The sequence below is a fragment of the Cyprinus carpio genome, chromosome A18 (genome assembly GCF_018340385.1).
Source record: "Cyprinus carpio isolate SPL01 chromosome A18, ASM1834038v1, whole genome shotgun sequence".
Lineage (NCBI taxonomy): Eukaryota > Metazoa > Chordata > Actinopteri > Cypriniformes > Cyprinidae > Cyprinus > Cyprinus carpio.
The window spans coordinates 18913486-18928300 of record NC_056589.1 but is presented as its reverse complement, the minus strand read 5'-3'; the positions used below and the strand labels follow the sequence as shown (position 1 = coordinate 18928300).

General features: G+C 36.0%; 1 protein-coding gene, 1 long non-coding RNA gene and 1 pseudogene across 2 annotated transcripts; all 3 read left to right on the top strand.

The window, feature by feature from the left end:
• The window catches only part of LOC109109322, a 43658-nt pseudogene that overhangs the window by 23716 nt on the left and 5127 nt on the right, over positions 1-14815 (top strand).
• LOC109071301 (hydrocephalus-inducing protein homolog) lies at positions 155-6078 on the top strand. Its single transcript, XM_042775248.1, has 8 exons — positions 155-455; positions 2034-2171; positions 2309-2406; positions 2481-2614; positions 2866-4213; positions 5149-5305; positions 5745-5820; positions 5934-6078. Exons 5-8 carry the CDS (start codon positions 3938-3940, stop codon positions 5941-5943), a joined length of 519 nt encoding a protein of 172 aa, XP_042631182.1. The 5' UTR covers positions 155-455; positions 2034-2171; positions 2309-2406; positions 2481-2614; positions 2866-3937; the 3' UTR covers positions 5944-6078.
• Positions 12537-13664, top strand: LOC122148585. Its single transcript, XR_006162478.1, has 3 exons — positions 12537-12761; positions 12956-13346; positions 13435-13664. It is a non-coding gene; the product is annotated as an uncharacterized LOC122148585 (long non-coding RNA).

Here is a 14815-nt window from a genome sequence, read left to right as displayed (position 1 = left end):
CCTGCAACACACACACAATGAGTTGGCAATGGGCAGCCATTTTGGGAGGTTCAGTGCCTTTCAGCAGTGATTGGTATCCCTGGCCGGTACCAAGTATGACCTTTGGGTTAGAAGTCACTCTCTAACCATTACACTGCCCCCTAAAAGGCACTTTGGATCATTTTGGGATCAATTCAACAGTGATATGTATATTCATCATCCACAGCAAGGTGAGATGTTCTTCATGTGTCAAATTTGTTGCCCAAGTGTATCAAGTGTCATGGTTGTGTTTCTTTTGAAGGGTCTCTTAGAGCCTTATACAGAAATGAGGCTCAGTGTATATTACCTCCCAGGGATCCCAGAAGTCTTTCTAAAGGCCTTTCAGTTCCAAGTGGCCTTCTATGAGGCTGAGAACATTACTGTAAGAGGAGAAGGTATTTTCCCTCGACTGTGTCTGGGCCTGCCTAGAGACCCGAGTAAGTTACTGTCCACAGTTTTCACAAAAATATTAAGCAGCACAACTGTTTTTAACATTGACAATGAGAAATTATTATTGAGTAGCATCAAGGATCATGTGACACTGAGGACTGAAGTAATGGCTGCTGAAAATTCAGCTTTGCCATCACAATTTTAAAAATATTAAAATAGAAAATAGTAATTTATTATTTTAAATAGTAATAATATTGCACAATACTGTCTTACTGAAAAAAGTACCAACACCAAACATTTGGTAATTTAGAAATCTGAACAATCCTTAAAGTATTGAACTTTGTCCTCTAAACATTGATTATACCTCAAATTGCATGGCCTGTTGAGGACAAGTGTGCTTTTGGGGAATTTGCACCCAAAATGTGTTTTTGCTTGCACTTGCACTGCTTTTTAATTATTTTTCAGTGTAGACGCCTTTGCACCTTGTCTCACAGATTTTTGTAGCATCTTGCTCCTGAGCATCAAGCATTAAGATGTGTTTTCAAAAAGTTCAACTTTTTGACACACAGCTAATCAGTACCATTTTCAAAGCAGTGGACCAATCAGAAGAAATCAGGCGGGGCAAGCATCATAAGCATGTGTTTACAGTAGCAATTGAATATAATTTGTTACTAACATGTCAGAAAATACCCTTAGTTATAGCCTTAGTAATTTTTGTAACTTTCAATTAGCTGTTTGACTGTTTCTAAAACATTAGGATTCTAAAACATTCTGATATCTGTTTTTACCGGAGCACATCTTAAGACTTGTCATTTTCATTTGGTCGATCCCTTGGCTGATCCCAACTCCAAGATTTTTAGACTTACAAAAAAAGTATAGCCCTTAAGTGATTGGCCAAGTCTTATAAAAACCTTATAAATGAATTTGCCATTCTGAGGCCAACAGCTCTTCACAAAATTGTTGAACACATTGAGAAGTTCTGACAGGATGTTTAAAATGCCTGAATATGATCCAACTTTCACTCTCATCAAATACACTTGAAAGTAGTCCAGGCCTTCGTCCTGCCTCACCTAGCCTTTAATCAAACACAGCTGAACGGTGCCAGATTGCAGACAGGCGTAATGGTCTTGACCTTAAACTAGCTCACACTCTGCACTAGAACTGTTCAAATCCATTTTCCTCTCTGATCTGCAGCCAGCCTGAAGGATTGCTATTTATCTCAGAAACAAGCAGTTTGCTCTCAGTGGGAACTGAGGTCTTGTGGTTATAGAGCAAATGGTGCAACTATTACTAAGGAAGGGAATGCTGTGTTGCTCTGTGATTACCTATTGATCGGATTCTTTGCTTTACTAACACAGGCAGTTTGTAGTAAAGAGCGAAGAAATTGCAAGCTTTGTAGATATTTTTACATCACAAGGTCAATACTTCGACAACAAGGCCTATAAAAAGAGATTGTTGAATCAGTAATAGCAAGCAGTAAGTAGACACAGATTAAATAGATTTCAACTAAAATACATGGCTGTTGTACTCAGATCTCAAACAAATCTGTAAACAAATCTCATCTGAATAAGGCATTCAGAAGAGGCTATGAAACCTACTGAAGGTGTTTTCTTTTTCCTGGCTAGATGAGGAGATATACTGTATGGTTCTTTGCTAAAGGAGACAAAAGAGTGGAGAATGAAAAATCAAGGGAGGGGGTGTTGAGCAGGCTTGTCACAGCAAAGGAGGAGATGCCACATGAAGACGACTGCAGTGTTCCTACTGTGAGTCTGTGTGATAATTGCATGTTGTGTCTTTCTCTTCCTAGTGTGAGGTAATCCATCAAACTCCAGTGAGAATAGCCATTTTTGCAGCTTTGTATATACATTTTTGTGTTTTCTATTATATATATATGCCATAGTATGATGCCCTGCTGCAGATGAAGTTATAACGGTTCCTTGTAAAGGAAAATGCCATGCGAACTGGGTCCACTAACAATTGGATCAAGAAGCTGTGCAAGTAAGTCTTTTCATGTAGAAACCTCTAATTTTTACAAGAAAACAAAGCATGTGTCTGATGGACCTTCTCTTTAGGTTAAGCTTGCGTGAGTACTTTGGCTGTGGCTGTATCATCAATGGCAGCATTGTCACCCCCATTGTCAAAATAACCAACGCTTGTCCAGTTCCTGTATCTTTCAGAGCTGACCGAAGCTCACTGGCAGGCACAGGTTGGTCCTTTCCACAGAATGGTCAGTAGATTTAAAGCAGTCATAGATGATTGTTCTGGACAGCATCGATTTCAGCAATAGATCGTGTTTAAATAGGTGTCAATTTTTCTGATGTGTTTAGGTTGTTTTCAAAGCTTGTGGTTTGGTGTAAAGTTGAGCTTCTTCTCTTAATGTCAATATTTCAGTTTGAATAATTTAGAATTTCATTCTGCATAGCTTTATTCACTATACTGATATTCATTTTTATTCAGCTCAGGCTTTAGTACAGAATTGGACAAGGTGCAGAATTTGCCCTTCTGTGAGACAGAGACGTTTGAAGTGAAGTTTGACGCCTGTGGGGCCAATCTGGGAAAGATCGATGCAGTTATGCCCATACAGGTTTGGTGAAAAAGACATTACATATCTGAGACAAGCAAAGAAATACAGGATGAAGGTGAAGTATTGCCTTTTTGTGCCTTTTGAGACTGCAAACATCCATCATCATAAACATTCACAAATCTCATAGACTTATACTTAATAAGAAATATTTAAGATTCTGCAAAGTATCTAGATTTTTTAACAAGTTTAAGCAAAATTGTGACATCTTAAAATTTGTTAAATTCAACTCAATATAATATTTATATAATTTGTAATAAAAACTGTATTAAATCAGATGATTATATGTATTAAAAGTGCAAAATCACTTCATTTTATCAATGAATTATTTCAGAACTGATGTTTGCATTGTTTGTACAGTATATATCTATTGGAAGGCACCTACTACTATCTGTACTGCACATTATAGCTAATTGCCCCTTTGTTGGTTTATTGTGTCACTGCGTCATTCACTTGTGTCTGATTGACAGGTGAGTAAGGGATGCCAAGTGCATGTGCATTTATGCACAGAGGTCACAATGCCATCTCTCACAGTGTCAACAGACACACTGCAGTTCGACATCATCCAGTGAGGCTTGTGTCAGGTGATCACAGTCCAGCTGCACAATGAAGGGCCAGTGGCCTGTAAGTGGAGCATCAGACAGGAGGAATGGCCAAAGAAGGAACAAGCCTGGGACAGAACATGCAAACAAAGAGCCAGAATCATTTTTGTTTTCGGAACAAGTCTGATGAATCATTCACTGTAAGATTGTGATCATGTTTTAAGAAAGTAAAAGTAGTTCATTTTGATTTCATGTTGACTATGAGGTTCATTACCATCATTAATAAGCTGGTTTAGTAATGTATTACATATATCTACTGGATATGTTGGCCGCAGTGCTGGGATTCATCCGTCTTTGTGGCATGTTTGCTGCTGCTAATCAGTTTTCAGTTTAATCGGACTGTGGTATGAGGTTTACTTCGGTGCTCTTACAATATGTTGTGGTTTTTCCTCTGATAACATATCAAGGTTTTATTGTGATTGAATTGAATGGGAATTTATCCCAGCTGTTGTCTGTTTGGTTATGTGATCAGACTGACAAGCACATCCCACTGTACCTCAGACGACAGGCTCAGCTGAAACAGCAGCCTCCTCCAGTTGTCTTTGAGTTATTGCCCTCAGATGGCACACTCTATCCTGGTGACAGAACCAACGTGCAGGTCAAATTCAGCCCAGCAGAGGGGGTAATGAAACACAGACACTAGCTATGATTACACATTTACTAGTTTAACATATTATACACTAACACTTCTGATCAAAACTTTGGTGTAAGTGATTTTTTTTTCTCAAAGAAATTAATACTTTTATTAAGCAAGAAATAAAACACAAATCAGTTTAATATGTTGAATTTGATTCCTTAAACTAGGTTGAATGCACTGTAGTTCTATTGGGAGTCAGAGTAGCATGATTGAGTTATGAATAATTCCAATATATTGTGTTGCCTGCAGTCGATCTGCAGCCAGCTGTATATCTTTATTTAAAGGCCTGGTTGTTTTCCTTCTGATGTGTGTTCTTCAGAGGGTGTACAGTCAGAGATTAGTGATAATAGTGGCTCAGAGCACTCAGAAGATCTTGCTGCTGGCCCATGGTCAGGGAGAAGAGCCTCAGCTAGAGTGTTTCCTCCTCGGAACTAGATTTTGGGTCCATCCTGCCATGCAGTGAAGGGAAGGTGGCTGAGGTGGTTGTTCACAACCCTTGCCCCCTCCCTATAGAGTTTTACTCTCTGGACTTCGACAAGCAGTACCTGGAAGAGGAAGAGATTAGCTTAATAGGTTCATAGGGTTATTCCCGTTTTGTTAGCTTTTTTTTCTCTTTAATATCATTTTTTTTTCTTAGTAATGAGATCACATACTGTCAATATGAAAGTATCAACATGAAAATTCCTATTATGAACTAATATTTCTCCTCAGATTATTTCACATAAAAATTATATGATCTATATTTTAGCATTTGCCTCATTTACTGTGTACTCTATATATTTTCAGTTCTCCCAGTGTATCTTATTTCTCAACCATGACCTTCAAATATGTGTTTGGTTCAATGTAGTGTTGGACACTGTCATTCCCATTGCGTATTCATCCGCTTCCATTGTTTTGTTTTTTTCTGTTCTGCTTCTCAGATCTTGCTTAAAAGGATATCCTTAAAAGGATATGATGCTCAAAATGTGTTACTACCTCCCCGTGCCCCTGGCGAGACTCTGCCCCCAGAACTGTTGGACTTCTACAAAGAGCAGAGCTCACAGAAACCCAAACAGGGCACCGTATACAGCAACAGAGGTCTATATCAAGTCCCAAATCTAAATTAAAATTAAATATTTATTTAAATATATTTATTATAGTTTATATTTATTTAGTTTAATCTTATTTTTATGATCTATTTAAAATTCTCTATATTTATCTCTTTATTATTTATTTTTCCACAGATCCCACTTTGAAAAACCCTGTAAAATTCTCTTTATCTCTTTATTATTTATTTTTCAACAGATCCCACTTTGAAAAACCCTGGTCTATTTAATTAGAAATTATCTCAAAGGCACATTTTTTAATAAACAAAAGTTTTTAAAGGATGTTTGCTTGTGTTCTGCTGTTTTTTTTTTTTTTTTTTTTTTTTTTTTAGCTACACAAAACACATCTGACATAGAACATTATCACAGGTTTTGCCTTTTGGCAAGATATAATTTAAAAGAAAATCTAATAGATCTAACTTGTTTTTAAGATTCCGGGGAGGGTCTTGAAGATGATGACAAGGGGGAGACAGCTGCACCATCTGAGGGTGATACTCGGTGGCAAAGGTATGGTTCAGCCTAGGGCAAAAGTAATTTAAATGTGTTTGCATTCTTTATGAGATTGGTATTATGATTCAGTACATTATTACACATAAATGAGAGTATATGTGTCTTCACAGGCCAGACTAAAGACAACATCAGCACTGGCATTGCAGTGGGGGATCTGCAATACAACCCTGTGTCGTAATTTGTGATATTTACAAATTATTTAAAAATGATATACATTTTAAATAAATTATGTTCTGTTGAACTTTCTATTCATTAAATAATCCTGAAAAAAAAAATGATTGTTTATGATGGTTTCCAAAAGAAGAATTAATTTGTTTAGCTTTGTTTAGATTTTTTTATTTTTTTTAAAATCAATGTGAAACTAAAAAGTAATGGGTGCTGAAAATGTAAGTAAATTACAGAACCTTTAAAAATATATTGTAGTTATTTAAATTGTAATAATCTTTCTCAATATTACTGATTTTGCAGTTTTTTTCTTCAGTACAGTAAATCAATGCAGTGTTGGTAAACATAAGAGACTTCTTTCAAAAACATTAACAAATTTGACAGACCCCAAATGTTTGACTGGTAGTGTATGTGTACTATATATACTACTATATATCAATGTGTATAAATAATGTGTGTGTATGTGTGTGTGTGTGTATATATATATATATATATATATATATATATATATATGTGTGTGTGTGTGTGTGTGTGTGTGTGTGTGTGTGTGTGTGTGTGTGTGTGTTTATGTGTGTGTAAGCCCTAGTATACATATGTGAGAGGTAGGTTTTGGGGTACGGTAAGGAGATAGAAAATACAGTTTGTACAGTATCAAAACCATTATGCCCATGGAATGTGCCCATAAAACATGGAAAACCAACATATGTGTGTGTGTGTGTGTGTGTGTGTGTGTCAGGTTCTCCCTTCATTCATATACTGTAGTAAGATACTGTAGTAATACCAAACGTATGGTGTAACATATGGATCTGTACTGTATGTGTCATGTATGAATAGATATAAATAAATATCCAAAATGTGTGTGTGGGGGGGGGCGTGTTTTTGTGACATATTAGGACACAAATTTGTATAATGACAAGGGTATGACGTAGGTATTATATGGAGAAGGTGACTTTTCAGGACATTACTCCATGTCCCCACTTTTCAAAACGCACAGAAATCACACAGAATGGAGTGTATTGAAAATCTGAAATAGCACAAAGTTTCCTGTGAGGGCTAGGGTTAGGTGTAGGGTTGGTGTAGGGTGATAGAATATACAGTTTGTACAGTATACAAACCATTATGCCTATGGGATGCCCCCACTTTTCACAAAAACAAACATGTGTGTGGGTGTGGGTGTGTGTGTTGCAGACAGATGGTCAGGTACATAGGCATCTGTGTGAGTGGCAGTCAAAATGAAGTGCTGGGGCTGATTAGCTGCCTATTGCCTGATGATGTGTTGGTACAGATCCTGTCAGAAAGACTGCAGGTGTGTACATTTTTTGTATACCCTACACATATCTGATATATGACTGATAATTTGTGTCAATCACCGAATATGTAGACAGCAAATATGGAGGTAAATCAGTAGCTAAACTTGAGAGGTTGAAAATCTGAATGTGAGAACTTGTCATATTATCATTCATATTTGTAAGTTGAAATTTACACTCACAGCTCTGATGTGAAAAGCTGAATTTTTCAATTTGCACACACAGACAATGATCAAAACACCCATGTTTCTACAGTGCCTTCAAGCTAAGGTGCTTTACACCATTCTGATAAAAATTCAAGATTCTTTGAATTAATTAATTTATTATTTATTGTAGTAATATATTACAGAAGATACATGCATCAAGATACATTTACTGTACTTGAGAAAACGATTTTCTAAGATATTAAGGCTGGTTTTCAGATCATTTATCTCAGGTTTAAGTTTATTAAACATGAACTTAAAATACATTTTGTTAGATTTATGCTTAAAACAAGAAATACCTTACCATTACCAACAGGATAAGACAAATATATATAGAGATGTATTCTCTAAAAACAGTTCTTCACACTCAATATTATTAAAAGAAAACTACATGTAAGAATGAGTTTGTGAAATTAAAATTGTGGATAACTTTAGAGAACAGGACAAGTTTGACCAAGAAAAAGAAGAGAGAAGACAACAGGAGCTTGAGAATTTAAGAGAAGAGGACATGACACCTAGTGAGGACTGGGATACAAAACCAGAACATGAAGAACCTCTTCCACTTTCTGAGGACTTACAACAAGAGTTGGTTGGTTGTGTGTTAGAGTCTGCAGTAAAAAACATGCTTGCCATCAGAAGATTATTCTTGTGAAGCCTAAAGATGTTTCAGATTTTTTTGTTTAAAATGAAGTAACTTGAGTCCACGAACTACATGAGGTATTTGACTTCCAGTCAAGGTAAAGTGTATCATTTATGTTCCACAAACTGTATCAAATGTAATTTTCCTGGCTGGTTGGCATTGTCCATATATGTTTGAAATCTATATCGAAAACTTTTGCTATATTTTGTTGTTCTTCTTTAACAGCCCAGTGAGAGTGACAGACAGCTACTGGCCTGATTCCTTCTGTACAAACAGAGTCAGCCAGAACTCCAACACATTCTTCAGTTCTGGGACTGAACACAGAGTCTCTTATTGCAGCCCATGGCCTCTGAAGCCTAAGAGACTGGAGACGTAACAAACTGTCCTCAGCCCTCTGCCAAGAAGAGCAAGAGGGAACTAGGGAAGGAGAAAGCTGAGAAGGAAAAGCTGAAAGTGGAGGCAGCAGATATGAAATCACCAGCTCCCAGCCAGACCCAAATGTCAACTGATGTTGCCGAGGGCTCAGAAAAGATGTTGGTTCCACAGCCTATCCCCCATATCTGGCTGTCTTTAAAAGAGTAGGAACAACTGAGTGGATTCGAGATCATCAGTAGGATGAAACTACCCTCCTATGAGGAGGTAAAGTACTTCAGTTCCTATTTACGTTGGAACAGTTCTTTTTTGCGCAAAGTTTGTATCCATAGAATATCAAGTAAATTTTAAAAATGTTTTTCTCACAGGTTTTGGACGAGTTAGGGTTAGGACCTAAAGGTCCACCCATCCCACCACCTATAACATTCTCCATAATACCATACCCTAAGATGAGATCAGTGCCCAACACACAGCTCTTCAACTGCTGTTTTACTTTTGTGATGCCCACATCTTGTGAGATTCTGCCAGATAAGAAAGAAGCAGACCTTAGATCAGAAATTGCTAAGGTACTAAAGTCTTAAAGAAATTCTGTTGTACATATCTAAGGCCTTTTAGTCATTTGTACAGTATGTAATTTAAATATGAACATGGAAGAGAGTGGACTTGTCTTCCTGCAGGAGGGCATGACGATTACTAACACATCCAATCCTGGCCAGGGTATACCTTTTGAGGAACCCAATCCAGAATACAACCAGGGGTAAGGAGGACCCTCGCACATATAAACCACATGTACAATCACAAATAAATAGAACTGTTTCACTGAAACCTTGTATTTTGCTGTTCTTTTACATACTCACTCATTTCCGATGGATTGTACCATCAAATGGAGCAATTACTCTAAGGATCAAGTTTTACTCTTCTGTTTTTAGAAATTTTGAACAGACTTTCAACAGGTGATGGGGACCAAGTAATGTTATCAGCTATAATGTAGGAATTTGTCCTTACCCAACTATAAGAAGTGACCCCAAGTGAGTAACATTTCAGAAAAACACCACCATACAGGTCTATTACATTTACTTTAACATATACTGATATTTTGTTGATTGTTATATTTAATCCGATATATTGCAGGTGAAAAAATCCTTTTCAGTAATTTTTCATATTTTGTCTATAGAAAAGAAACCCAGAGTTTAGGTTTGCACAATAAAACCCTTATGCCAGCTGCTTTGAGACTGAGGGACCTGGAGATTCTTGGGGAAAAATTCAGCATGTCTCAGAATAAAGGCATCATCATGCCTCATTCTGACTTCAGGCTGAACATGTATTTTATAGCCAAGAACCCTGTCAAACTGAAGATGGCCATGAGGTACTGGAGAATGAAGAACAAACTTTTTGTAATTGAAACATTAGCAGTGTTTACAAATATGAAGGTTTTTAATGCAGATAAAGTAAATGTAATCATAATTGCTGTACAAGTACTGGTTATAGATATTTATATATAGATAGATATCATAGATATGATCTGTCTTCCTTTTTAATGAAAAGAAAAACATGAAATATGTCTTTAATATTTCTTCTCCCTCCTTTTGTTAATACTTTTCACTTACAGGTTTACTCCAGTGGTCACAGAGCCAGGAATGCCAGAACTGAACTCAGTATTCTCCATAACTCCTCAGAAACGCTCACTACGCCCAAATAATAAGCCCAGTACTGTCCAGATTATTTATCACAACAACAAGGAGATGTCCATAAAACATAGCCCAATCCTTTGCTGTCAGGTCTTTAATCTTAAGATTTACCAGGTTCTTTATCATACTTTTTTTTTTTTTAACTCTGCTGTCATGAGAGACGAAAAATGAGTTGTGTTGTTTTTTCCCCAGGTTATCGAGCACAGTTTGGAGGGTGGCGAGACCGTTAACACTATACCAATCAAAGTGTCGGTCCAGGCACTTTTCTCCAAATACAGTATCAGTCCCCCTAATGATATCAACTTTGGCCCACTGGTGTATGGTTCTTCGCAAGAAACACTTACTGTGGAGAATAGAGGCAGCTTTGAGTTGTTTCACCATTAGGATGTGTAAAAATGTCCCAGTTCCTGCACAGAGGAGATGGTATGGCATTTGTATATGTATGAGTTTATATATACATTGTTAATCCTTTTGATCTTTTGTTTTTAAAAAAAATCACAAAAATCTAACATTTCATTTGATAATAAGAATTTAAAATGGGGGAAATATCATTATGAAATGAATGTTTTTCTCAAATACACGTTGGACAAAATTATTGGCACCCCTAGAAATTCTTATGAGTAAATTATCTCAGAAGCATATTCACATTCATATTTACAATTTTGAGCATTCCAGGGTGATTATGAACATGAAATTATCCATCCAAGGCTTCCTGTTTCACATAAATATAAATATGAGGGAAAACAAAGCCCAAATTCCCTTAATCATCCATCACAATGAGAAAAACCAAAGAATATATTTCTGATGTGCAGCAAAAGATAATTGAGCTTTACAAATTAGTGAAGTGGCTTTAAAAAAAGAGGTACAGCAGTGAAAATTCCCATTTCCACCATCAGGGCAATAATTAAGAATTTCCAATCAACAGAAAATGTTATAAATCTGCGTGGAAGAGGACGTTTCTCTATATCGTCCTAATGCACAGTGAGAAGGAGAGTTTGAGTGGCTAAAGACTCTCCAAGGATCACAGCTGGAGAATTGCAGAAAAAAGTTCAGTCTTGGGGTCAGAAAACCTTAAAAAAAATTGTCAAACAGCACCTACATCACCACATGTTGTTTGGGGGGGGGGCATATTAAAAAAAGTGACTGACTCTTATAATGGGCCATGTTTGGATCTTCCAACCGTACAATAATCCAAACACAAACCTCAAAAACAACACAAAAATCGGTCAATGAGCACTAAACCAAGCTTCTGCTATGGCCATTCCAGTCCTCTGACCTGAACCCTATAGAAAATGAGTGTGGTGAACTAAAGAGAAAAAGCACCAACATGGAGCTGGGAATCTAAAGGATCTGAAGTGATTCTGGATGAAGGAATGGTCTCTGATCTCTTGTCAGGTGTTCTCAAACCTCATCAGGCATTATAGGAGAACATTAAGAGCTGTTACACTGGCAATTTGTTTTTTTTAAGCTCAGGAGGTAAGAAACCATCAGAAGACAGTTATACTACAAAACCATCCAGTGCCAGTGAATTACGACACACTATGCAGAATCAGACTGGGATGTCAATACAGGTAAGAAAAGTATTTCTTTATTTACAGTTCTTGATTGAGTGTACAGTAACAATCGAATATGTGATATATTACAAATAATTTTGATGTTTTTTTTTACAGACACATTTGACATGCTGTTTTTTCTTTGTCTCTGTGCTTTGGAGTCCTGGAGCCCAACAAGTAGTTACTGTGGATTGCAAGGCAGAGCATCTATGTAGTTGGGAGCAATGTCTAGCTATAGACATCACTGATAGAGACCCCTCTGACAACCCAGATGGGATTCCATACAAGCTAATAGCAGAAATTTGTTTGCCAGGTTTGTGACTATGAATGATTCCATATAATGATCTGTGCAGTGCATTCTCTTATTTTTAACTTCTTTTTTTTCTCTTTTTTTTCTATATTTGATGGTTGATAAAAGAGTTGAATATTTTGATGACTGCCAAATGGCTTAAGTGGTCCTGTTCAATGAAGCGAAGAAGCAATTTTATGTAATTTATTTAACTTTATTTAATATATCATCACTTGTTACAGTGTTCAAATTCTGGTCTTGAAATGCTAAAATAGTGTTTCGTATTTTTTATTTTATATTAGCCATACATTATTTTTATTACATTGAACTCTACCCACAAATATCTACCTATGGTGCATATCAACCAGTGGGCCCTATGGTGTAGCTCTGCCTCTGGTCTCAGTATTTCATGAATGACTTGCTGCTTAAAAGATTCTTAAACTAGTATGAAGTATATTGTAAAATGATCACTCTGTCGCTGTACTGTTTACAGGAATAGCGAGTACAGACATTGCTTCTATCTTTGAGGAGCACCATATCTGTAAGAACAGTAGCATGCTGCAGTGTGACCAATACCGGGACAGTAGGCGTCTATGCACTGGACTAGAACAAGCTTGTCTTCAACAATGTATTGGTGGGTCAGTCAGCCAAAGCCCAGTTCTGGCTGACCAATCCAGGGAATGTGTCCTGTAAACTCAGCCTGGTCATCAAAACAGTCAAGGTGTGTTTGTGAGAAGTGGTTTTGCCACTATTGATGTTGTTCTGCAGTATATGTAAATATTTTGTAGAGGTTTTATGTTTTGGAATGTTTTATTTGTTCTGTGTTAATCTTTTTTGATATATATATATATATATATATATATATATATATATATATATATATATATATATTTTTTTTTTTTTTTTTTTTTTCAGTTTTAGACATACAAAGATGTGTATCCCCAGCCACTCATGCTTTTGCCACCATCACCTTTTCTCCTATGACTATGCACATATATCATGCAGTGTTTGAGGCAGTTCTGAAAGGGACCACAAGGTAACTGCTTTCAATACAGGTTTGAACTGTTTAGATGGTTGTTGATAGATTGTTGAGGCTTTACTCATTCTGTTTTGTAACACTGTCAAGCTTCTGCCCCCAAACCTAAAGCTCTGGTGTTTGATCTAATGGGTGAAGGCAATTTGCCCTGTATCACTGTTCTGAGACCTATTCAGAGGTCAGTCAGTGCTAAATTTCAAGCGCTTATTGGTGGGACAAGGGCAGACTCTTCCATTAGTGATCAAGGACAATGGCAATGTGCCTGCACAAGTATGATCAAAATTAGTTTTCAGCTAAATGTCTATTTCTCTGACTTTAATTTTCATTGTAATAATCAATTATTCCCTTGTATTTACAGGTTAGCATTATTCTACAATGTCACCTGGAAGTTTTCACTCTAAAAGCGGCTCCTGGCTGGTTTGCATACTGGCCTCCTCACAAATAGAAAGCAATCCTAGAGAAGGCAAGCCATAAACACACATGAAGAGTCATAGACATTCATTTCTGCACAATGCTGTTATGTTTTGCTCTTCAAATGAGCTATGAAACCAATAACACAAACAGAAGCAGATTGTTTTGGATCTTGCTCTGTTCATTATATTGGGTGTCGTTGTTTATATATCATTTAGAGCTGGTTTTATCACTAAGTGCAATGATCAGTTCCTTGATGTTTGACCAAAGAATCCAGCCATTGACCAATCAGAATCATGTATTCTAGAGAGCTGTATAATAAACTACAGTATATGAATATATTAAAATTTAATAAAGTAATTTCAAGCTTTGTGATTATTACTTTTTTACAGAGTGCTGTAGTGTAGGAGAAGGAACAAAATATTATTTCTTCCATGACTTGTGTATAAACATTTTGCTTGAGGCAGGCAACCATAAGCAGTAAATTGAAATAAAGAGAACAGTAGCATGAGATATGCAGTAGAAACATATTAAAATCAAATATATGTGACATAACTGCATTTTTGATCCTCTTTAGAGACACAACAAGCACATGTAGCCTCTGATCCTCATGGCTGGACAACAAGCAGAATTCCAGGTCGTATTTCATCCAAAAGTGGCTCAGAAGTTTGAGGCCAATTTGAAGTTAATGGTAAGGGATAAACTGTATGATCAGACAGTGGTATAGCTTGTGAGTGAGGGTTACCATGACATCATCATCCTGGAACACATTAGCGTCAAAGTTCAGCAGGACAGCATTGAAAGTAAGTAATGAATAGGACATGTATTTTTCATGGATACTAAGTGCAAGTTAATAATGATTTTTGCTAACTTAACCATTCTAAACCATGATTAAAATAAAAATTCTACCATTTATTTTATGTATATTTTTTTTTGGTTATTACGTGTAATTCTAATTTAATAATTGTATTGAAAATAAAAGTTTTTGTTTACATACTATATGTATGTGTACTGTGTATATTTATTATGTATATATAAATACATATACAGTATATATTTTGAAAATATTTACATGTATATACATTTATATATTTATATTCTTATATTTTATATTTTTTATGAATGTTTGATTTGTAATTCCGTAATATTCTTATTTTGTAGTATATATAAATATTTAATATATAAACATTATTATATTATTCTTAAATGTATACATTTTTTTGTGTTAACAAAGACTTTTATTTTGGATGTGATTAATCGTGATTAATCATTTGACAGCACTAATATTTTTGGTTTCAAAACACACTGTTGGTAATTATGGTAATTAT

Excerpts from the sequence above, each read along its gene's own strand:
- LOC109071301 (XM_042775248.1), top strand. The coding sequence starts at position 3,938 with ATGAGGTTTACTTCGGTGCTCTTACAATATGTTGTGGTTTTTCCTCTG. Across the intron at positions 4,214-5,148 it reads AATTCAGCCCAGCAGAGGGG|ATCTTGCTTAAAAGGATATC; the intron begins GTAATGAAACAC and ends TCTGCTTCTCAG. Across the intron at positions 5,306-5,744 it reads CACCGTATACAGCAACAGAG|ATTCCGGGGAGGGTCTTGAA; the intron begins GTCTATATCAAG and ends CTTGTTTTTAAG.